This window comes from Aspergillus bombycis (genome assembly GCF_001792695.1).
Source record: "Aspergillus bombycis strain NRRL26010 chromosome Unknown contig00021, whole genome shotgun sequence".
In the NCBI taxonomy this organism is placed as follows: domain Eukaryota; kingdom Fungi; phylum Ascomycota; class Eurotiomycetes; order Eurotiales; family Aspergillaceae; genus Aspergillus; species Aspergillus bombycis.
Genome location: NW_019170023.1, coordinates 121,969 through 143,762, shown reverse-complemented (window position 1 = coordinate 143,762; position 21,794 = coordinate 121,969). Strand labels below are relative to the sequence as shown.

General features: G+C 48.0%; 9 protein-coding genes across 9 annotated transcripts; 7 read left to right on the top strand and 2 right to left on the bottom strand.

The window, feature by feature from the left end:
- Positions 1 to 144: 144 nt before the first annotated feature.
- On the bottom strand, positions 145 to 3,006 carry ABOM_004315 (uncharacterized protein; the record flags this gene model as incomplete). Its single annotated transcript, XM_022531445.1, has 2 exons — positions 145 to 2,481; positions 2,545 to 3,006. The coding sequence occupies 2 exons, from the start codon at positions 3,004 to 3,006 to the stop codon at positions 145 to 147; spliced, it is 2,799 nt and encodes a 932-aa protein (XP_022391365.1).
- Positions 3,007 to 6,091: 3,085 nt separating this feature from the next.
- ABOM_004314 (indoleamine 2,3-dioxygenase) lies at positions 6,092 to 7,274 on the top strand (the record flags this gene model as incomplete). Its single annotated transcript, XM_022531444.1, has 2 exons — positions 6,092 to 6,205; positions 6,273 to 7,274. The coding sequence occupies 2 exons, from the start codon at positions 6,092 to 6,094 to the stop codon at positions 7,272 to 7,274; spliced, it is 1,116 nt and encodes a 371-aa protein (XP_022391366.1).
- A 321-nt stretch (positions 7,275 to 7,595) lies between these two features.
- On the top strand, positions 7,596 to 9,314 carry ABOM_004313 (FAD-dependent oxidoreductase; the record flags this gene model as incomplete). Its single annotated transcript, XM_022531443.1, has 2 exons — positions 7,596 to 8,186; positions 8,247 to 9,314. The coding sequence occupies 2 exons, from the start codon at positions 7,596 to 7,598 to the stop codon at positions 9,312 to 9,314; spliced, it is 1,659 nt and encodes a 552-aa protein (XP_022391359.1).
- A 458-nt stretch (positions 9,315 to 9,772) lies between these two features.
- Positions 9,773 to 10,656, top strand: ABOM_004312 (uncharacterized protein; the record flags this gene model as incomplete). Its single annotated transcript, XM_022531442.1, has 2 exons — positions 9,773 to 9,913; positions 9,982 to 10,656. The coding sequence occupies 2 exons, from the start codon at positions 9,773 to 9,775 to the stop codon at positions 10,654 to 10,656; spliced, it is 816 nt and encodes a 271-aa protein (XP_022391360.1).
- A 947-nt stretch (positions 10,657 to 11,603) lies between these two features.
- Positions 11,604 to 13,250, top strand: ABOM_004311 (uncharacterized protein; the record flags this gene model as incomplete). Its single annotated transcript, XM_022531441.1, has 4 exons — positions 11,604 to 11,766; positions 11,824 to 12,428; positions 12,491 to 12,837; positions 12,893 to 13,250. 4 exons carry the CDS (start codon positions 11,604 to 11,606, stop codon positions 13,248 to 13,250), a joined length of 1,473 nt encoding a protein of 490 aa, XP_022391361.1.
- A 947-nt stretch (positions 13,251 to 14,197) lies between these two features.
- On the top strand, positions 14,198 to 15,411 carry ABOM_004310 (VOC family protein; the record flags this gene model as incomplete). The annotated part of the gene is made up of 4 exons (XM_022531440.1): positions 14,198 to 14,381; positions 14,439 to 14,586; positions 14,645 to 14,876; positions 14,932 to 15,411. 4 exons carry the CDS (start codon positions 14,198 to 14,200, stop codon positions 15,409 to 15,411), a joined length of 1,044 nt encoding a protein of 347 aa, XP_022391362.1.
- A 530-nt stretch (positions 15,412 to 15,941) lies between these two features.
- On the bottom strand, positions 15,942 to 16,955 carry ABOM_004309 (fumarylacetoacetate hydrolase family protein; the record flags this gene model as incomplete). The annotated part of the gene is made up of 4 exons (XM_022531439.1): positions 15,942 to 16,246; positions 16,294 to 16,588; positions 16,640 to 16,714; positions 16,767 to 16,955. 4 exons carry the CDS (start codon positions 16,953 to 16,955, stop codon positions 15,942 to 15,944), a joined length of 864 nt encoding a protein of 287 aa, XP_022391417.1.
- Positions 16,956 to 17,576: 621 nt separating this feature from the next.
- On the top strand, positions 17,577 to 18,601 carry ABOM_004308 (amidohydrolase family protein; the record flags this gene model as incomplete). Its single annotated transcript, XM_022531438.1, has 2 exons — positions 17,577 to 17,634; positions 17,721 to 18,601. The coding sequence occupies 2 exons, from the start codon at positions 17,577 to 17,579 to the stop codon at positions 18,599 to 18,601; spliced, it is 939 nt and encodes a 312-aa protein (XP_022391416.1).
- A 1,302-nt stretch (positions 18,602 to 19,903) lies between these two features.
- On the top strand, positions 19,904 to 21,784 carry ABOM_004307 (fungal specific transcription factor domain-containing protein; the record flags this gene model as incomplete). Its single annotated transcript, XM_022531437.1, has 3 exons — positions 19,904 to 20,035; positions 20,087 to 20,566; positions 20,618 to 21,784. 3 exons carry the CDS (start codon positions 19,904 to 19,906, stop codon positions 21,782 to 21,784), a joined length of 1,779 nt encoding a protein of 592 aa, XP_022391425.1.
- Positions 21,785 to 21,794: the final 10 nt, after the last annotated feature.

The following is a 21,794-nucleotide window of genomic DNA, read 5'->3' as shown; positions in this document are numbered from 1 at the left end:
CAGGGTGAAGCAATTACACCTCTACAAAGGCAAGGCTCTCGTGTAACTAGATAAATAGAAGAATGAACTAGAGTGGACACCTGCATATTGTCTAATGCGATAAGGGGCCGTATGGCTAATATTGACGCTATTCAAGGCCAGGTATTAGTGTTTCTGAAGAAGAGTTACCACCCCCTCGTGACCATTCTGAGCTGCCCAGGACAGTGGTGTTTGCCCATATTCTGAGTCCTTGGAATTGATATCCACCTTTCCCGTGGCAAGAAGAAGCCTTACCACTCCCTCGTGGCCATGCTGAGCTGCCCAGGACAGTGGTGTCCAGCCATCTGAATCTTTGGAATCGATATCTATCTTTCCTGTGGCAAGAAGAAGCCTTACTACCCCCTCATGGCCTCCTAATGCGGCCCAGGACAGGGGTGTTAGCCCATCTTCTGAGTCCTTAGTGTCAGGATTGATTTCTCGTGTAGCAAGAAGTAGTCTGACTACAGTCGTAAGTCCCAGTGCTGACGCTATCAAAAGTGTGGTGGCGCCATTAGGAAGATAGTATTCCCTGCGTGAATAGATACTAGACCAAACTTGATATATATCAGCGTTTGGGTCACAGATCATCTGCACACGTATTATTAACCGGTTTCCATCCTCCACAGAAGCTTGACGAAAGTGTGTACTCCAGTAACATGCTGAATATTGAAGAAAGCTTTCTTCCAAACCTTTCTCATCGGATCTTTGCTCTTCATAGTTTTCCTCGCAGATTTGATGTTGACTGATGGTTAGATATGAAGTGCATATATCGGCAAGAATGTGATGGGAGTATTTTGACAGAAGTGAATACTTCCATGTGTCTTTAACGACTTCTAAATTCCCAGTGGAGTCGTTACCTCGGACCAAAAATTCCTTCGCAGTTTGGTGAAGAAGATAAGCCTTCTCATCTATAACCACCACAAGCAGACCACACAGGTCCCTCAAAGTCTTTCTAAAACGGTCTTTTGGTTCCATGTCGTCACGGATAACTGTAAGACTTTGCTGACCTGCACTGAGTGCTAAGGCAAGAGATAATTCTCCCAAGGAGAGAGGCCTCATGGCAGCCGTAATAATATGAAGAAGAACTCTAGCTTTCTCTTCATCCACACTCCGGGCCAAGATCTTTTCGTAGGCATTGTCAACAGTTTTGGGAAGATGCTGTATCGCCTGACGGATATTGCCCTTTGTGAAGCCCGGGATATTTTCAAGTACGTCCATGGTAAGGCTAACCCACAAATAAGTTCGGTTCTTAACGGCGGTCAGCTGTTGCGCAAGCATATCGCGTTCATCCTTCTCCAGCAATCTTTGATGGCTGATATCATCAACCCTTTTTTCAATAACAAGACTTATTTCGCGGGATATATCCTGGACCTCTTCCTCGTTGTCTCCACTTAAATGGATGGTAGGTACTTTGCTTTCCAATTCCCAGAATCCACGTCGTATATGATCATACGGTCGGCTTGTTATCAGGAACTTTAGCTTGCTGCTTTGGTGAGGCCCCAAATAAAAGTCCCTAACAGCGGAGATGAGCTGGTTCCGGTCACTATCCTGACACTCGTCCAATGCGTCCAGAATACAAATAATCTCTCCAGCCTTCGAATTAGCAGAGACAAATGTAAGGATATTCCATAGTTCAGCAAATGATTGAACGAGCTTATCACCATCCGTTTCCAGTTTATCCAGGACTGCATCTTGCAAAAGCTGGGGCTGTGCAATAAACAGTTGACGTAATATCACTGAGAGTGCACCTGTCGCACTCTTCTGATCGGGAAAGTCATCTTTGAAGAAGAAATAACAGACTGTTCTGTCAATAGTATTGCGGAGAAGTTCGTCAACTAGATATTTAGTCAAGACTGACTTCCCACAACCTGGATCCGCCGAAACCCATAAAAGACCTGGGAAATCTTTATTTGTACACTGCTGCCAGTTTTTGAATCTAGGATGACTTGTGAACCATTCGCAAGTTCCAGGGACACGCTTGGCATTTCTGTCTTTTCTATCCTTGTATGGGCAAGTGTAGAGCAGATTGAAAAACTTTTTTACTCTCTCATCTCGAGCGGATGTAGTTGCCCATATATCACGTTCACATGACTTGTTGCGAATCTCTTCGAGCTTCTGGTTCAATTCTGCATGTTCGATAAGAGAAGTCGATCGATCTAGCGATCCTTGATATGTCTCAAAGTCTTGCAGCAAGTCGGCCCATCCATCCCACTTGAAAATATTTCGGATTAACTGGGAGGCTGAATGTCGGTGTACGTAGCAGACTGCCCGAGCCTGGAACTCTAAAATCTTGGAGTAGAGAGACACCAAAGTATCCTGAAGCTCTGCACGGAGGTCGATCGCGTGCTTGTTCTGGGAATTCAAATAAAGCTTTTCCATTACGTGAAGGCGTAGTATCAATCCAGATGTTGATTCTAGGCCTTTTAGGAGAAGCGTATGCTGCTCTGCCACTTGGACAACCATCTACTAGAAGTTAGGATCCCAACAAAGCGAGCGTACAGGTGATAACACCCGGTTAGGACTTACCGAAAAGCAGGCTATTATGCCAGCACAGGCAAGGGACGCGGGTGGGCTTGCGCTTGCAGCAGGACTGACGAGATCCTTGATGGCCACAACGTTTTTGGAGATATTGGTGATTTGCTCACCAACACCGACATGATGATTCCCTAGGTGAATGACCCACTTCCTCTCCTCTAGTAACTCGCGAAGTCGTTTGTGATGACTTGTGTCCCCTGGCTTAAGTGACAAACCATAGTCATCTTCAAGGATCTTAACCGAGTCTGTCAGAACTTTGTCCAGCTCAGGAGTCTGTCTCAGCTTTTTCTCTGCTTTAATCCAGAGATCCTTGGATTCAGCAGGACGTTTATGTTGCTCCTCTTGCTTGGATACCGGGCTTTGCAATCGGCTTTTACTCTCCTTGTCCAAGGAACTGCCGCTTTCAGGTCGTGTCTTCTTTTTAGGTCGTAGTTTCCTCCAAAGGGAAGACATTTTGTTATTGTCTTTGGGTGTTCTGGAGATAGTAACTAATTTCATTGAGTATTGGCGTTCAGGAGCTTGCCCAGGGTAGGCAGGGTTGGTAGCCTTCAGCCGCAGCTCTGATCGTTTTTCTGACACCAACCCCGCTTCAAAGCTGAGCTGGCACGACAGGGATCATGGGTTGGCATGTTGGCTCCACTCTGGGAGTCCATTCAGATAACGCCCCGGTAAGACGACAAGTCTTAGGGCAATATATCAAGACAACTCAATTTCAATCGAATGGCCTCCTTACAAAGCCCTGGGGGAAGACATAATTGCTGCGACACGCTCTCCAGTGGCACCCGTTTAATGTACATTCGGCCGTGACTGAACAGCAGTAGTATCACGGTAAACCCAGACACTTTTATACAAGGCGTCATTTGGGAAGAAGTATCTGATATCTCATCACTATAAATCATAGATAATATCTTAACCAACAGTTGTTATCCTATAAGTCTAAAATACATAAATTATATGTATATTAATACGAGATGCTCGAGATGTGACCTGTTGTATAAGGACTGGGTCCTCGTTGTAAGAACGGCTTCATTCTACATATGTATATACCTCGAAGGGAACAACCCTTACTCTACAATGCATATAGCGGCAATTATACAGTATCTATTTGACGACAAAACATCTCTTCCAAAAGAAAATGGGGAATAACGGTGTTTTTTCAATGAATGGTTATCGAGCTGCTGCGTAGTATGGTTTTGAAATTTAATCAGATCTAAAGTATATTCACCTGATCTCAACTAGTTTTTTCTTTGTACCACTATACCTGGTTTATCATAGCTTTCACCTCCGGCGACAACCTGACCGGCTAAGGACAAATGGAAGCCCACAGGATGTGAGCGACCATCATGATGGATGATATCCTTCTACAGCGATCCGGTTCGAAAAACCCTCATTGGGCTCGCTGTTCGTCTCCACGTACCGACGGACATGTTCGGGAACTTCATTCTTATTGTTCGGGCCAGGTATCGGTTCCCCACAAGTCCTCCAGATGGGAATAGCACCCTCCCAATAGTGATTAGCCGCGCCTGCCTCCAGGTCCCTTTCATCCTCCGTCCCAAAGCTATGCCTCGTGTGCACATGAGACTTGCTGGCGTTGATATCCACCCGTATGACAGCCGCCCAGTCAACCTCTGCTCGCGTAGTCGGGCGTGTTCCCTCCCACCGACCAGGGACGAAATCATCCATCAGCAGCTGCATGGCTTCCCATTTTTCCTCTCCCGATAGACTATGTGCATACCCATTGATGGTCGCACTGCGGAAGTTGTATCCATTCCAGAACGGCGTGAAAGCTAGGAAACATCCATCTACCTCGCTCGCGGTTACTGTTACCATCAATCCTGTCTCGTGTGCAGTTCGCAGGCGCTCTTTCATCTCCGGTTTGATGTAGCCGTGTGCGTACAAGACGAGTTGGTCTTTGTCGGCTTTCGAAGATAACCTTGTCGGCTTGTCAAGTCGGCCGACGAGAGCGATGACGGTGGGAAAAGGATAGTCTGTGTCACCTTCCTCCGCAGGAAATGTGAAATGCAGGATTCGGGGGTTGTTGACCACCCCTTGGGCAATGGTGGGACACCAAGGGCCTGATAAGCAAATTAGTATATTATTGAAGCACGATAGATCGACAAATCACTACCATCCCACTCTTCAGACATTTTTTGGGGGCGAATATGGTTGCTCAAGGCCGTGATGCGGTCCTACTCTGGGAAGGATGGAGGTGTCTTAAACGATCCTCGATGTGGTAGGCAAGGCTGCCAGTTAACGAACCCAGATGGCTTTTACCTGGGCGAAAGACTACGTTTTGATTTGCTACCAGTGCATTTCCGGAGTCTGAGACACCTAAATGATCTGTCACAGAGCTAGATGATCCCCAGAGAATGTTAGCCACTTTCAACATTGTCTTACGGGCCCACAGTTCCCATACATCGCTCTCTACAATAAGGAAAGAATGATTTCATACAGTCACTCTGTCATCGAAGTATTCCGACATACACTGCCACCAGCATGCGAGACTATTTTGGCCTCTCTTGATCCTGGATACTCGTTTACATCGACACCTAAAGATCAACAATAATTCTCCCCAACGGTGTGCCTGAATGCTCCACCATGGCTTACATTTTGTTCTGTAGTCCTTGATGATCTCAGATCTGGTACGTGTATCGCTGCATACTGAAAGGCTTCTCATGCCATTGGCCGTACCTAGCGACTAGCGGTGAAACTAGCGGTGAAGCCACATCGTAGCTGTAGAAAGGATTACGAATGGTAATAGAGTACTATCCAAAGTATATTGAGGACCCATTGTAGTACATTGTTTATCTCCTCGCTGCCACTATGCAAGGCCACGAAGGGTATCTTATGAGATTACAAAGTGGAGCTTTTATGATAGAGTTCGGACAAGTCTCTCTGCAGAAATGTACTCCAAGGCTCCGTACTTATTCATCTTCTCCTCTTCGGTCTCATCCCTTGCATCCATTGTGACATATCACCTGCGTGGGTAACTTCTTTTGGAAGAACTAGTAGAGGGATAGTCTGGGAAGGCAACCAACAGGAGAAAATAGACTAGTAGCTGCAATCATTAAAGGTGCACATGAAGAACAATGAAATTTATGTTTGCCAGCAGTAGCAGGACATTTGTGTACACTCAGCTGCTTCAGAATGACTCGCGGCATCGCCGACCAATTTAGGGTCCTGAATGTATCCTTTGTATAGAGATTGTGCGGATGGAAAGGACACCCCTACTCGCTCCTATGCTGCAGTAATTCGTCATGGTTCGAAATATAAAGGAAATTGATCTGCTACTGCTGTGAATAAGAATGATTCTCCCTCGAAAATACAAGTACTTAATTTACTCTTGAAAGCAACTATGTCATTGTTATTCTCTACTTCATGTCGCACACACGCTGAGCGAAAGCCACCAGCGGGATTTCTTCCCGTTGAGTCACCTGTGAAGACACCATTAAACCGATATTATGAGCCTTGGGAGATGATTACGGCGAGCCTCCCATCTCTCATATCGGGGATGCTAGTTCGAGACTCTATTGACCGTATGCCGATTTTGTCGGTACTTCACCTACAGACAGAGCCAGAGTGGCGCAGAGCCTATGTCCTACTGACATTCATGCTTCATGGTTATATATGGGGATGTCCAAATCCAGTAGAGGTAACCAACAGTAGATACGTGGTTCAGTCCCGTCTACCAATGGATGAGTGCTAAACAAAATCATTAGATCATCCCACCACCCCTGGCCATCCCATTATTGCAGGTTTCCGCCCATGTTGAGCTGCGCCCAATTGCAACTTTTGCCGGATTATGTCTGTGGAATTACAAAGTGATCGACGCAGATAAATGTCACGCAGATCCTGCAAACCTTCTTATAGGCTTCACCTTCACTGGAACAGACGACGAGAAATGGTTTTATTTGATATCAGTGGCTATTGAAGCAGACGGCGCAAGAGTAGTCTCGCTTATGACAGATCTCATAACTGCATCGCAGCGGCAGGACAGGGTTGCGGTGAAAAAGGGCCTGGAGTCACTATGCAAAGCAATCGGGCATGTCCGGTTGCTATTGCTGCGCATGTACGAGCGGTGTGATCCGCATGTATTCTATCACCATCTGCGGCCCTTCTTACACGGTACAAAGAATGCGGTGAACGTTGGACTTCCACTGGGTGTTATCTATAACGATGGAGCAGGGTCGCAAAGGTATACACAATACAGGGGGGGAAGCAATGCGCAGAGCTCGCTCATCCAGCTTTTCGATATTGTTCTCGGCATTGAACATTCTGCAGCCGAACGGGCCTTCTTGCTGGAAATGCGCGAGTACATGCCGGGTCCTCATCGCCGATTTCTAGAAACAATCCCTCTCCATGCGAATATGTGCGAATTTGTGAGGAAACATCCCTGTGATGAAGAGCTGAGTGTTGCATACGCTAGTGCTGTGCGTATGCTTCGTTCATTGCGCAACGCACATTTACGGATCGTCTCTCGGTATATCATTGTGGAGTCGAAGAAGACAGGGCCGGTATCGTGCTCCATTTGCAATTCTCGAACAAATACCTCAAATCCCTTAGAAGCTTTGAAGGATCCATGCCTCGAGCGCAGCAGAGAAAATGATATCAGGAAAAGTGGTGGCGTTCTGCGGGGCACCGGTGGAACACCTTTGGTTCAGTTTTTGAAGCGCATTCGGGATGATACGAATTGTCAAGAGAGCATGTTACTCGCTCAGTGAGAAAGACTCCCAGTTTAGAGTTTGTCTTCTGGATGTGATTGCGGTCTGGAGGAGGTTTCTAAGTGGATTGTTTTGGGGTATTTGGTGAGACTCGCCAGCCACTTGCGACCAACTCGAAGTTACGTAGCTTCTCCAATTTACTCACCGCAGGTGGCTTTCCCTCATGCATGCCACGGCTGGTGTTAAGCAGTATACTTTCGATCTATTTGGCTGGTAAAGACATTCCTCGCTCGGTATTAACTTAGGAGCTTGGAGTAGGATGTTTAATTGAAGAACATTTTGCATTGGTTGCAGGGCCCATGGTCTGGGGCGCTTGGAGACATGCATTTACCGCTGCAAGCAGCATCACAGATGGATCTGACCGAGGTTCTGCGAGGGACCTGCAGCAAGTCCCAAATAGTACCAGACCGTCGGCATATGAACCGTCCACCCCCAACCCGGAAAGCAAGTCCCCCGGAAATATCGTTAGAGACTTATCTTGACGCGGCTGTATCAATGAAGAACGCAACATCCAGGCAGAAAGTAGTCGTTGTGGGAGCAGGTCCAGTTGGCTGCTTAGCTGCCCTGTATGCGGCACAGCGAGGCGACCACGTAGAAGTTTATGAACTTCGTGAAGGTGAGCTAGTGCTACTTCAGCTACGCCGTGCGGCAGCACCTTGGAGAAACTTGCGGTTGATCCCATTACTAGATCCTCGCATGTGCCACCCCAGCCAATGCTCGACCACATCGGGTGCAATTGGGTTGGTCTTGTCGGAAAGAGGCCTCAGTTCTATCCGTGGACTCCAAAACCCAGCACTTCTCAGTCTCATTGAAGCCAAGACCGTTCCCATGTACGGGCGGATGATTCATGGGCGCTACCCATCTGGCGAGCAGTGGCAGAAGGCACAGAATTACGACAACGTAAACGGAAAGGTAGTCATTACAGCGAAGCGTCTATGAAGTATTACCAAGTGACTAATTCTCTGGCTACAGTTTACTAACGCAACGGATCGCTTACATCTGACCAATGTCCTGCTAGACGAGCTAGAAAGAACTGCAAACATCAGCGTGTTCTTTAATCATAAATTTACCGGGGCCAATTTGAGAACAAATCAAGCCTTTTTCCAATTTGGTCAGGGGAATCTCAACCCACGGCATGTGGATGCCTCGTTCGACATGATTATCGGTGCGGATGGTGCCTACTCTGCCACGCGATCCCAATTAATGAAACATACGCCGATAGACTACCAGCAGAAGTATGATGATATTCGCTGGTGTGAGATACAGATCACCGAGCAGGCAGGGTCAAATCAGCTTTCCCGAAATCACTTACATATATGGCCCGGCCGCGAATCCATGTTTGTTGCGGTTCCCGCACCCGGTGGCACTTTCACGTATACACTCTTCGCCCCCTCCTCGCACTACTCGGCGTTCTGTGATTCACCAAGCGGTGTGGCGGCGTATTTTGATACCCGTTTTCCTGGCGTATCACCAGATCTCGTGGACCCCAGGTCTCTCCAGAAGCAGCTCATGGCCAATCCCCACCTTCCGCTAGTGGGGACAAAGTGCTCCCCATATCACAGTGGTCACAACGCCGTGCTTGTCGGCGATGCTGCTCATGCTGTTCTTCCGTTTTATGGACAGGGCCTCAATGCGGGCATGGAAGATGTTTCTCGACTTTTCGAGCATCTAGACAATCATGGGGTATATCAATGTGCGAGGAGCCAAATCGCAACTGCTCGTGCTTCTGCGTTGGAGGCATACAGTTGTCAGCGCGTGCCAGATGGACATGCGATTTATGATCTGTCGCGTGCCAACTACCTGGAATTGCGTTGGGGCGTTCTCTCATCTCTGCATCAGCTACGCAAGATAGTCGAGGAAGCGATTTGCAAGTACCTACCCCAGTTAGGCTGGGCGACACAGTATACGCGAGTAAGCTTTACCACCCAGTCCTATTCTGAGATTGTTCGGGCGAGTGCAAGCCAGGAAAGAGTTCTTGTTCTGGCCTCGGCGGTCCTGGTTGCTACGACAGTTATCTCTGCGTGTCGCCTATTGGTCTAGACAAAAGTATCCCATTTCCTTGGCGGCTTATAGTGGTAGTCAACTCCAGCTGAAGTTGACGCATCACGGCAGAGAACAGAAAAGAAGGTTTAATTCGGAGCCAAAATGCGAGCTCTGTATGAATCCGGTAAAGAAAATCCTCGGTTCTCTCTAGCCCCACTCTTCGCAACTGCAATACGATGTGAGAAACTAGCAATGCACCATGGAGATTAAGCTTCCTTAGCATACATACAATGTGTCGTACTCAGTGAGATCTGTTTCATGCAACTCTCATATTCTTTTTTATTTTTTGACCGCTTCTTTTGCTCTGATCCCTTCGAGAAATGCCATGCCGTAAAGACTTATTTGACAGTTTCAGGACGTATGCTGTACCGAAAAGAGCCAACGCAGAAAACAGCTTGACTCCAATGTACTTCAGCTGGAAAGCGCACCTTCATCATTCGGCCAGCCCTTGAAACATGACCCGAGCGTCCAAAGCCTTCCCCTCGTGGGATGAATCTCTAGACCTGAGCGAAATCCTCAACCGCGGTCCCCAGAAACTACTCGAAAGCTACTCCCACATTCCTGCCTCCGACGTGGAAAACCATGTCAGAACCATCGTGAGTCGCGCCGTACTCTGCTATTCCGATAGGTACCACGCGAACGAATACTAACATCAGTTTACCAGGCCAAAAAAGGGTGGGACATCAGAGACTATCCTTGTTTCCGGATGTTCTGGTTTCTAGACTTTGATCTATCTCGCTCGCCTCAGTATGCGAGAGTCGTCGAGCTGCTCAAGTCAGGTGCGCTGTTCATCGACCTCGGTTGTGGAGTCGGCCAGGATATTCGCCGTCTCGTCTATGATGGCGTTCCGGGACAGAATCTAATCGGACTTGATCTTTACGGTGGGTTCGTTGATCTGGGGTTCGAACTGTTCCGGGACAAGCAGTCTCTGGGGGCTTCTTTTCTCATCCAGAGCTTTTTCCATGACACGGTCCCGTTACAGCAGCTAATGGGCCAGATTTCGGTCATCAACTCCGGGTACTTTATGCATCTATGGGACTGGGACGCGCAGATCAGAATCGGTCGGCGGATGATGGAGTTGCTGCCGACTGCGGGAGGGCTTGTGACGGGAGTCCATTTTGGAAGCCAAAGATCGGGGAGATGGGTTCCTGATGGGGGGAATGAGATGTTTCTGCATGATAAGGATACGCTGACTGCTATGTGGACGGAGATTGGAGAAGTTTCTGGTGTTCAGTTGAATATAGAAGCTATTGTCCAGGAAGATACAAAGTGCGAATACTATGATACAGATGGGTTCATTATAAGGTGGGTGGTGCAAGTTGAGAGTCGTGCGAACTGATGGCGCAACTTCTTCTGTTTTTAATGAGTGCAGATGAAACGAAGAGAAAGCTTCAATTTGAACCCACACCTACTGTCACTGTGTTGGGACAATCGAACATAGGCCCCATTACGATATTTAAAGTTCAATCATATAGATAGTTTTACTTCTAATCTCCTTTCCAAAGCTATAGGGATTATCTCGTTTACTACCCAGTTTAAATTTCTGGAAGGTCAGCTGTACATAGTCTGGGTCAGGCCTTTAGGAATCATGTGAATAATCCTGACTCCTAAGGCAGTTGGAGCTGGTACACCCCCTACTGAGAAGGGTAAATAATAGCACTCTACTCTTCTAAAGTCAGAAGTTATGCATCGTCACGTACGAGTGGACGCCACTAAGTAGTCATCCTTATGGCATTCATTGGTACAGAAACGAGAAGCGTAATTTATCGATGGCTTAGGTTAGGGTTCTTAGTTCCCGCAGTATAAACCCCATGGGGTTTGGGTAATCTGTACCACATTTCACCACGTTTCGGGTTTTGCATGTACAATGTCTCAATCCGGAGTCTGTGTATTTACTCTAGCCCACCTGCATTCTCGTTAATCGTGCTTTTCAGCCATTGTACTGTTCATGGAGCAATATGTATGGTAAGTAATGTGTAGAATTGGTGGGTTTGCCAAAAATGATGACTTACCATGACGGCTCAATTCATGATGGCTTTGGATGTTTTATGCGGGTATAGGAATAACATTGCTCTTTCTAGCCGAAGTATCATTACAAGTGCTAGAGTATCTAGTAAGTTTTATTGTATATACATTACCGCGCAGGAAGTGTCCTGTCTCCAATTTAGTGTATATAATATATCTGCCTGTTGGGATCGTTTGTCTGCTAATAGCTCCATATCTCAGTTTTGATTGCACAGGCCAAAGAAAAATCAAAAAACGAAAGAACGTAAGGAAGTCAAAGAAATGGCCGGAAGTACTATCGATGGTGTCGAGAGACTTGCCAATAATGGTATTAGCATGATCGTCATTGGTGCGGGTGTTGCAGGGTTGCAGACGGCCCTTGAATGCTGGCGAAAGGGTTGTGAAGTCGTTGTGTTGGAGCGAGCTCCAGAGCTTTCATCGCTTGGTAAGCTCAGCTTGATCACTCAATTGAGTCGTCCAGGCACTCACATTTGATTGGCAGGGGACTTCTTTACAATCACTCCATCAGCCTTGACAACGCTCAAATGCTACCCGAGCATGCATGCTGACTACCACAGCTGCGTTTATGATTGCTCGCTTCATGTCTACACTCCCGCTGGGGTGCCACTGATTTCAAGAGTCCCGGAATGGAAACAGCCTGGTGTGGTTACCACTGCACCTGATGTCGATATCTCCTTTCTTAACAGAAGGTCTACATTTGCCAAAATGCAACTTGAGCAGGTGAAACGGCTTGGCATTCCTATTCACTGGAATGAAACGGTGATTTCTGTCCATGAAGATGACAGCTCTGTGACTGTAGTCACTGCCTCTGGAAAGGAGTTCACGGGTGATATATGTGTCGGAGCAAATGGCATAGGTTCTAAGATACCCGGTTTCCACGCTGGCCCAGATGTTGCTGTGCAAGACAGTGGTTATGCAGTTGCCCGCGTAGCGTTCCCACGCTCGGCCATCAAAGATGGCTCTCCAGCCTCGACACTCCTCAGAACAACCGATTCTCACCCCGAATTCCGTGTCTATGTGGGACAGGACATTCATCTGATCCTTTTCCTAACGGTTGACTGGCTTGCATTTGTTCTGACACATCCGGTGAGGAGTAATCCAGTTCAAGGCTTGTGCAAATTTTCAGTTCTAACATCAGACCCTATCAGGACCTCGACGATGCTCAGGAATCGTGGGCGAATTTGAACCAGCCGGCAGACCTGATACCATACCTTGAGCAGGCCGCTGACCAGTGGGATCCTGCCGTACTTGATTTTGTTCGCTCGGCGCCATCTGAAGTGGTAGACTGGAAACTGAGGTGGCGTGATAGTACGGAGCAGTGGACATCAGACCGCGGGCGTCTCATTCGCGTCGGTGATGCGGCTCATGCTTTCCTTCCATCGGCAGGCAATGGGGCGGTGCAAGCACTGGAAGATGCGGTTTCGCTGGCCGAATGTTTACAAATTGGCGGCAGAAGTGGTCTCACAAAGGCGACTAAAGTACACAATAAGCTACGGTCAACAGGTATTGAATCTTGATCTCAGTAGGCCCAAGCTAACGTTTCGGGACAGATTTGAGAGGGTAAGTATTCTTCAGCAGACTGGATTCGTGAACCGGGATGAGTTGCACACTGCCAATATTTCCGCCATTGCAGCAAATAGCGAAAACGCTTTTTTGGGCTTCTTCAAGATCGGGCGCTGGGTTTGGAACCACAACCCTGAGGAATATGCGCGGCAGAACTATGATGCATGTTTAGCACATTTGGAAACAGGTATACCTTTCAACAGCAGCAATACGCCGCCTGGGCATGTTTACCGTCCATGGAGCTTGGAATCAGAGAACCCAACGCATTCGGGCGGGCCGCAAGTCATCTCTGAAAGAAAATGGAGATTGGAGTGTATAGAGATGGGCGGTAATTGCATCAGCTAATGTTTGTGAGTTGCATTACTACAGGGTAAAGTGGTGGAATAGTGTGTATCGGTGAATTTTCAAAATTGGACTGCGCCCTAAGGAGCTGTACTGCAAAGAATGGAAAATATGAGTGCGTTCACTGATCGGGCCCTCTCACGCTTATCCTTTGCTATAACAATATGTATGACGAATATTTGCATGTTTAACATGAAAAATTGTTTCTAAACTACCATATTTCTACCCACCAGATATACATTGCACCCCTTTCTGAGCAAACTTGCCACAGACAGAGAGATAAATCATAAATTATCATATAGGACCATGATAGATGCCAGGTTGATGGTTGTGATTTCACTTACCTACAGACATATATAGTATCGAATACGGAGTACAAGCAAACAATTAGGAGGAATCTGAGTGCCGGGGGAATTAGAGGTCTTCGACACTAGAGGGGAGTAGTCGTCTGCGAAAGACAATCATTTCATTCTTCAAGGCCACTGTACTTGGACCTTTTTTTTTTCTTCAATGAGACCTTGGGGTGGGGAGATAGGCGAAATTAGCGAACGCTTAGGGACATAGAAACCTACTGAAGGGCTTGCTTGACGTGCCAACTAGCAGATACCCCTGTTGAAATCGGAGGTTGTGTAAGGCCAAGCTTACCGGGTAACGCCAACGTTACAGGCTCAAGGATATCTCAGTCTTCCCCCCATTGTATTTGAATGAGTGTATAATTCAGTTGATTACCGTTGTGATCCTTAATTTTCAGTTCAGGGTGTAATATTCCGAATTACGCAAAATCCAGGGTGTTAGGCGGATCATGCTGTATGGGATCCACGGCTGGGTACACTGGTACTGGGATCGGCTGAATGGATACAGTAATCGTCCAGACTGAAGTGTTCATAAAGAAGATTGTCGGCAGACTTGTCCGTCTGTTGATACAACAGTTTTTATTCAAGTCTAGAAAAATGGTATCTGCAAACTCTGGTGCTTCAATCCCCGATGTCATTGCCGTGGGAAGTGAGCACGAGGATGTTTCACAGTGGCAGAAAAGGTGTGGCATCGACAAGAAAAACCAAGTTCGACTCATGAAGTTGGCTCATGTGCGGTATCAGCATCCTGATCTCGATGAAATCACAAGATTCCTTGAGGGTAAATCTAGGTGGATGTGTCTAGTGGTCCTCAAGAGTATCGGCTAACGTCCTTAAGACTTCGGCATGACTGTAGTTAAGAAAACAAGTCATGAAGTTTGGTATCGCGGCTATAGTGAAGACCAATACGTCTATTATGCTTGTAAAGGGCCGAAGGGTTACCTCGGGGCTACTTTTGCCGTGGAGTCTTATGCAGACTTGGAAAGGTAACCTTCGAGATGTGAATACTGGTGAGTATATTATTGACTATCTTTTCCATTTCAGAGCAACTCAACTCCAAACCGCCAGTGGAATCCAGCATCTCTCGGACGCTCCGGGAGGCGGATACCTTGTTACAGTCAAAGATCCTGAAGGGTTTCCGGTCAACCTCATCTTCGGCCAAACTCCAGCAACAAAAGGGATCGTTCCTGAGAAGCTCCTTGTCAATCACGAGGAGGAAAAAAGCCGTGTGAGGATGTTCCAAAGATTTACTCCTGGACCAGCTGCCGTACATAAGGTAGGCGATGAGTGGACTTTGCTATTAATAATGGTAACCAATCTGACGACCATAGCTTGGGCACTTCGGCCTCTGCACGCAGCGCTTCGAAAGCCTCGTCGATTATTACACCACAACCTTTAACATAGTGCCAACTGATTTTCTTTACGTGAAGAACAAGGAGGGGAAACGAAATGTAGCACTCTTTGCCCATATCGACCGTGGCGAGGAGTATGTGGATCACCACAGTTTTTTCATCAGTGCCAACACCACAACGCATGTCCACCACTGCTCTTTTGAAGTCCATGACTTTGATTCTCAGAAGCTTGGTCATCAGTGGCTTGCTGGTAAGGGTTATAAATCGGTCTGGGGTGTCGGCCGGCATATTCTTGGGTCCCAGATATTTGACTATTGGTGGGACACCACGGGCAACATGATTGAACATTACGCAGATGGGGATCTCGTGAACAATCAAACTCCTATTGGATATAGCCCTGCCGGCGATGAATCGCTTGCTGTTTGGGCTCCGGAACTTCCTAAATGGTTCCTGAACTAGGGTTTCCCTCGAGTTAGAAGTTCATTGGTAGTACAATGGGGGCTTTTAGTCTCTTTCAGCGATCTTACTGCTTATTGTTAACGCTCGACTTTTATTTATCGACGCACCTAATCCCATCACAGGTCATCAATTTTCAGATAGGACTTTTGCCACAAATGTAAAAAGCTACATCTGTGGTATCTGATATTCGGATTTACTATGTAATCTAAACGCCTTGCTCACATAGGTATATAATGTCTTTATGAGTAAATATAAGGGCTACCAGGATAGACAGCCGCAAAAAGCTTACCAGTGTAAAAGGAAGGCATGCGAAGGCAGACAACGGATCATGCTTCATGGATGTACATTTTAATTTATCTGGTTTATATAAAAAGTGTCACATGGAGTCAAGAAATGTCAAAAGCGCGATCTTGATATAACCAGAGATGTTCATCCGCGTACCATTTAACGGGAGAGGTTTAAGAAACCTCATCGATTCAACTTAGTCAAGTGCCTAAAATTCTTCTATGTAGTGAAATAGAATAGTAAAGCTACCGGCCTTCATATCGCACTTTGTTGACTAGTGTCCCAATCTTTTCGATTCTGACTGAAATCTCATCTCCATCCTTCAAAACAACCCTGGGATTGCGGAAGTACCCAATACCAGCGGGTGTCCCAGTCAGGAAAATTGTACCTGCTTCCAGAGTAGTTCCTTGGGAGAGATATGAGATCTGCTTCTTGATTGAAAATATCATATCCTTGGTGTGGCCATCTTGAACAGTTGTCTTATTGTGAATCGCCTGGATATATAAGGCCTGTGGATCTTTGATGACAGAGGGAGCAACTAGAACAGGTCCTGAAGAAAGTTAGCTTACCATTCCATACCCTAAGAGCGAGACTCACCAATTGGGCAACTTCCATCGAGTCCCTTGGAGAATGACCACTGAGTCGTGGTCATTTGCAGTGTCCTGGCAGAAACATCGTTACACGCCGTATATCCTAGCACATAATCCAACGCGTCTTCCTCGGGAATATCACGACCGGACTTGCCCAGCACAACACACAGCTCGGCCTCGTAGTCGCTCGTGCCATCTTGTGCACACTTGGGAATATTGATGGCTGCCGGAAAGGGGCCGACAAGAGATGTCCGCGGTTTGGTGAAAAGAATGGGAGCTTTCGGTAGGGTCATGTTTGCTTCCTAGATATTCTAAGCCGTCCAAACAACAGCCACGTTCAGCAGTTCGCTTACCTTGGCATGATCCACGTAATTCAACCCAAGACATCGGATATAGTTGCAATCTTCCCGAGAAATAGGAGAAAGTAGCTTGGAGCGAAGGTGAATATGTGAACGGCCGATTGATGGGTTTTGGTCCTACCTGCTTAACGTGCATGACCTCTCTGGTGACCCGTCCATTGAAAATCGACCCTTCAATTACGAATGCGGTGATGTCCAAACCATCAATGGTATCGTGCCCGACATCGCGAGAGGGGTCTACTAGCTGGCCGAGGTGTACCAAGCTATCCTCGACAGCAATGAAACGGATCAAATGGGTCCACGCAGACATATTGTGTCAAATCCGCCTTGGGTGAGATAGTACTGTAGATTGAATTCACCAGATCCCGGGTGCGGATCAAGATACCTTTATTGCGCCCTTTTCAGGATAGAGCTGCAGACAGACGCAGGGAAGAGTGGCAGTAGGCCTCTCAAAGAACATACTGCATGAGTGGGGAAACGGATACTACTGCAGCCACTAATCCGAGAGCCAGCCATTGAACGGCATCTGCGTATCTATCCTTAAGACAGAACGGTATCAGGCATACAACCCTGCTATCCATTGGATCGGCTTCCATGTAATCGTGCGGTCACGGATTTTGGGTGTAATGAGCTCGGAGTTTGTAAACGTACCTTCAGCCGGTATCGCCTCAGCCTTTCCCGTTACCAAAGCCCTTGCCAAAGTATCGGAGCAACTGCAGTATTGTCAAGTAGTGCCATTTTCACAAATCGGCCTCGGGGTTCGTTTGTTCGTATCGATCATGAGCTTGCATGACCCCCTAGGAGATTCGAGAGTACCACTTGGCAAGCATATAAGGAGAGGTAACTGTCCTGTCCGCTTCCATTTTGATCGAAATAGTCTTTGCAAGACCACGGAATACATCCTTTGCATCATCTGCATAACAACGCCAACATGGATGACCGCAGGATCGATGTACACCACCATTTTGTGCCAAGCTTTTACAGGGAAGGTAAGCCATGTCTCGCCTACATGACTGATGATATTCTCTTTGCTGCCTTGTTCGTGGGCCATCGTGAGCTAACGTTCGAGCTCTAGCTGTTGAGTCAGTGGGTGGTGATCCATCCGGCTGGGTCGTTCCTGACTGGAGCCCGGAGGAAGACGCCGCAGTCAACGACAAGTTCGGTATCAAAACCGCCATACTGTCTCTCACCGCACCTGGCGCATGTATCCTCAAAGACCCAAAGGCATCGGCGGAGCTTGCCCGCAAGGCGAATGAATATGCAGCAAAGCTTCGCGACGAGAAGCCCAACCAATATGGCTTCTTTGCGGCTCTACCCAATATCTTGGACAAGGAGTATGCTCTGCGTGAGATAGCATACGCCTATGACGTCCTCCGGGCAGATGGCGTCACCCTTTTTACTCGCTACGGGGACGGCAACCACTATTTAGGCCACCCCGACTTCAGGGACATATGGGCTGAGCTGAACCGTCGCTCCGCCATCGTCCAGGTGCACCCCACGCACCCGGTCGACACAGCGCAAGTGAGCGGCCTGCCCCAGCCAGTGATCCGCTATCCATTTGAAACGACACAAGCGGCTATAGATATGCTATATCAGAAGACTGTGCGGAACAATCCGGCCTGCAAGATTATTCTGTCGCATGCAGGCGGTGCACTCCCTTATCTTATTAGTCGCCCAGCCAGCACTTTGCCTCAGGAAGAGTATGATGCATTCTGGGATGATGCACGAAGCTTCTATTTTGACACTGCGTTATCTGGCACGGACAACGTATTCCGAACCTTGGAAAGCTTTGCCAAGCCAGGCCATATTCTGTATGGAAGCGATGCACCATACGCGCCCGATGACCTGATAAAATTCCATACGTCCCGACAGGACCAGTATTTGTGGGATAATTCGAACCTGCGAGCAGATATCAATCGTAAAAGTGCGCTTCTGTTGTTCCCGCGGCTGAAATAAGACAGCAACCCCATTGGTATGCCGGCCGGTATGCTAGCGGACAAATCTGCTTACCTCAGTATGGATCTAAATGCCGTGAGCTCTTTGTGGGGATGTAAATAAGCTCTAGAACTCTTTCTACATTCCATGGCCTACTTCTTCTACAGGCTTTACTGTTCCATATTCTCCCGATTCGGGTTTGGGAGGACTGGATGTGTTCCATGCTGTGAGCGTGACACTGGCAGAGATGAAGCTCTGGAAGCCAGATGTCCTCGTCCTAACTTGAGTGTTGTTGAAGCATGATTAAATGACGGCCCGTGCTTTCCAAATTCTTCCTATGGCGACGATCCCCCACTGAGGTTATACCTTGTAATCTTTAGAACCGCCAATAGGATTCTTGCTTAGAGCCACTAGACTACCCTCGACTCATATCCTCTGTGAGCATTTGATGCAGAGCGGGACCTTTATCTTCGTCATGAGGTGGAAACTGATACCCTACAGGGCCAATTCTCTGTTCGGCCACTCGGTGTTTGCGGGCTTTGTCTTTCCGGCCACCACCGACTACCCGCTGACAAACATGCTCCAAGCCCACTGAAATCCGGGGGGTTGAGACCCAAACCCCGGTCACATTACATTACACTCCCGCGCCAAATCTGTCATGCTGATGGCCACTCCGGTGTTTTATGCGGGCCGATGCTGTAGACTTTGGCACCAAGCCGTGCCGCCAGTGCATACCGAAAGGGGGATGGGATTGCATTATACCCGTCAGAGCTCATTTAGCAGTGATTTGCAGGCTTTTGGTCGACGCAGTCCCTCATTGAGTAGCTATTTTAGGTTCTCTGGCTCCGAAATGGCTAACCCAAGAAATGGATTTACGTTTCGTACCCCCGCACTCCCATTGGCGTTGCCGGATGATCCCAAAGACCTCCAATTCATGTGGGCTTCACAATCACCGCGCCACTGCTTAAATAGTAGCTGGGTGCCTCCACTTCCCGTCGTCTTCCGACCAATTCTAACCAGCTTGTCGCCATGAAAGGAAACGGGGTTCAAAAGACAACACACAGACAAATTGCTACGACCGCCCGGCTGAGCTGCGAGGCATGCACCAGACGGAAAGTAAAATGTGACAGGCTCATACCATGTGGCAATTGCCGAGCGGCGGGAGTGCTTTGCATCCCTGTTGAGAGAAGGCGACTTCCCCGCGGTCGCTCTCGCAGGGCAGAGAACTCACCATCACCGAACCGCCCAATTCCAAACCACCGTTCTCTCATCACCGCCGTTGGTTCATCGAAGGTTCCCAGCGATGCACCATCCACTCCAACCATGGCGGGTTGCGTACCTACGAAATCCCCCACAGCGAATCCGTTCGGCCAATTCTCCAATCAATCGTTGTCTTTCTTACCTACAGCGCTGGATGATATACCGAGGGACGACTCTGCTTGTGAAAATATATTGGTAAGCCCATTCTGCTCGCTGCATTCCGGGCATATACTGATACAAATTTAGGATTGGGATTATAGAGATCAACAGGCGGAATTATTACAAGCAGGATTTCAGAGTCGACAGACCAAAAACTACAACGGGAGCTTAGATCAGTACACAGGGACAGTCCCGAAAAAAGCGCCAACCACGGAACGGAAACGCTTTAATCGCACGGAGGAGCGAGTGCAGCTACTTCAGCTATACTTCATCCAAGTCGACCCGATTGTGAAGATTTTGCATTGGCCATCCCTTCAGGCATATCTGTTGGCAGGAAAACCTTACCTACATTATGACTCCTGCCATCCGGCACCTGCGGCACTGGCGTCAGCCATCTACTATGCGGCCACGTGTACTATGAGCTCGGAGACCTGCCTTTCCTGCTTTGGTGTGGACAAGGGCACCATGATATCAAAGTATAAGAGGGACAATCGCTGCGCTCTTGAGCATGCAGACTATCTGTCCACGGATGACCTCACGGTTCTTCAATCTATTGTCATTTCACTAGTAGGGTGATGTATAAGTCTCGCTCTCGCTTCAAGTACTAAGGTTCTACAGGTCGCCATGAGATGTCACGACCATACTCGACATTCCTGGACGATGCTTGCGCTAGCCTTACGGATTGCCCATACTCTCTCCCTCGATAATCCCAGTACCGCCTCCTATGTTTACCCGTTCGAAAGGGAGATACGGTGTCGGTTATGGCACGCGATTCGCTGGCTAGACGTTCAGGAATCCCTGAACGGTGCGTCCGAGCCAATGTTACGTTCAAGTTTGTTCGATTTCCAGTTTAAGCCTGCGATAGGCGAAGTGGAACTTGATACGGATTGTGAAGTCCATACACCCTCAATTCGACTGCTCCCAGAGGCGACTCTGTTCAAGGTCATTTCATACGCCCAGGAGACGGCTCGGCATCTAACAGTCTCGACCTCTACGTCATTGTATACCGAGGGTAGGGCTGGGCTACAAGAGTCGGTTAGAGCATTCAAGGAACGTACCGATGAACAGTTGGTGGGACTTCAACCGGACACGGTTGATTTCCATTGGTACCTGAGGGAGCTTGCGTATTCAATTGGAGTCTTCTTGCGACTTCTTGCAGTACGCCCAGTTGATATAGACGACCTGTCCTGTGGTTCTCCGACTTCCAGTGGCTTCGTCTTGAAACTGGCTGTGGAGGCCCTTGAGTCGAGGTTTCGGGTATATAATAGCACGAGAAGTTATGCTTGGCGGTGGCTTCAACCCCTTTTCTTCCCTTGGCAAGCACTTGCCATCACGCTCGCTGAAATCCGAACTTGCGATGACCGACTTCTCATCAATCGGATATGGCCCATTGTTGAGCAAAGTTATACATCATTTATGAACCTCGATATGGAGTCACCAGCTTGTCGCCTACGAAAACCAGTGGAGACCCTGATGGAGCAGGCCAAGCGTAAGGTCTACGACATCATGTTACCGTTCCCCCCTCTCAATGAAAGTGACTCTGCTGGGCCGGGGTGTCTTCCCTTGTCCACTACGCCTCAGTACAACGTTGTAGGTCCCCCTGAAAATGTGCCGTTGGCCGCAGATAGCTCGTCCGTTTGCATCGCCAGTCACCCACCACCCTCCGATTTAAGTACTACCGAATGGGACTTCGCGGTGTTGGCCGAGAATATCGGACTGAACGAGTTTGATCTCACTTGCCTTGGCCCCAATTTCGATTTCGAAGGTACATCTACATTCGCATGACGCAAGTAAA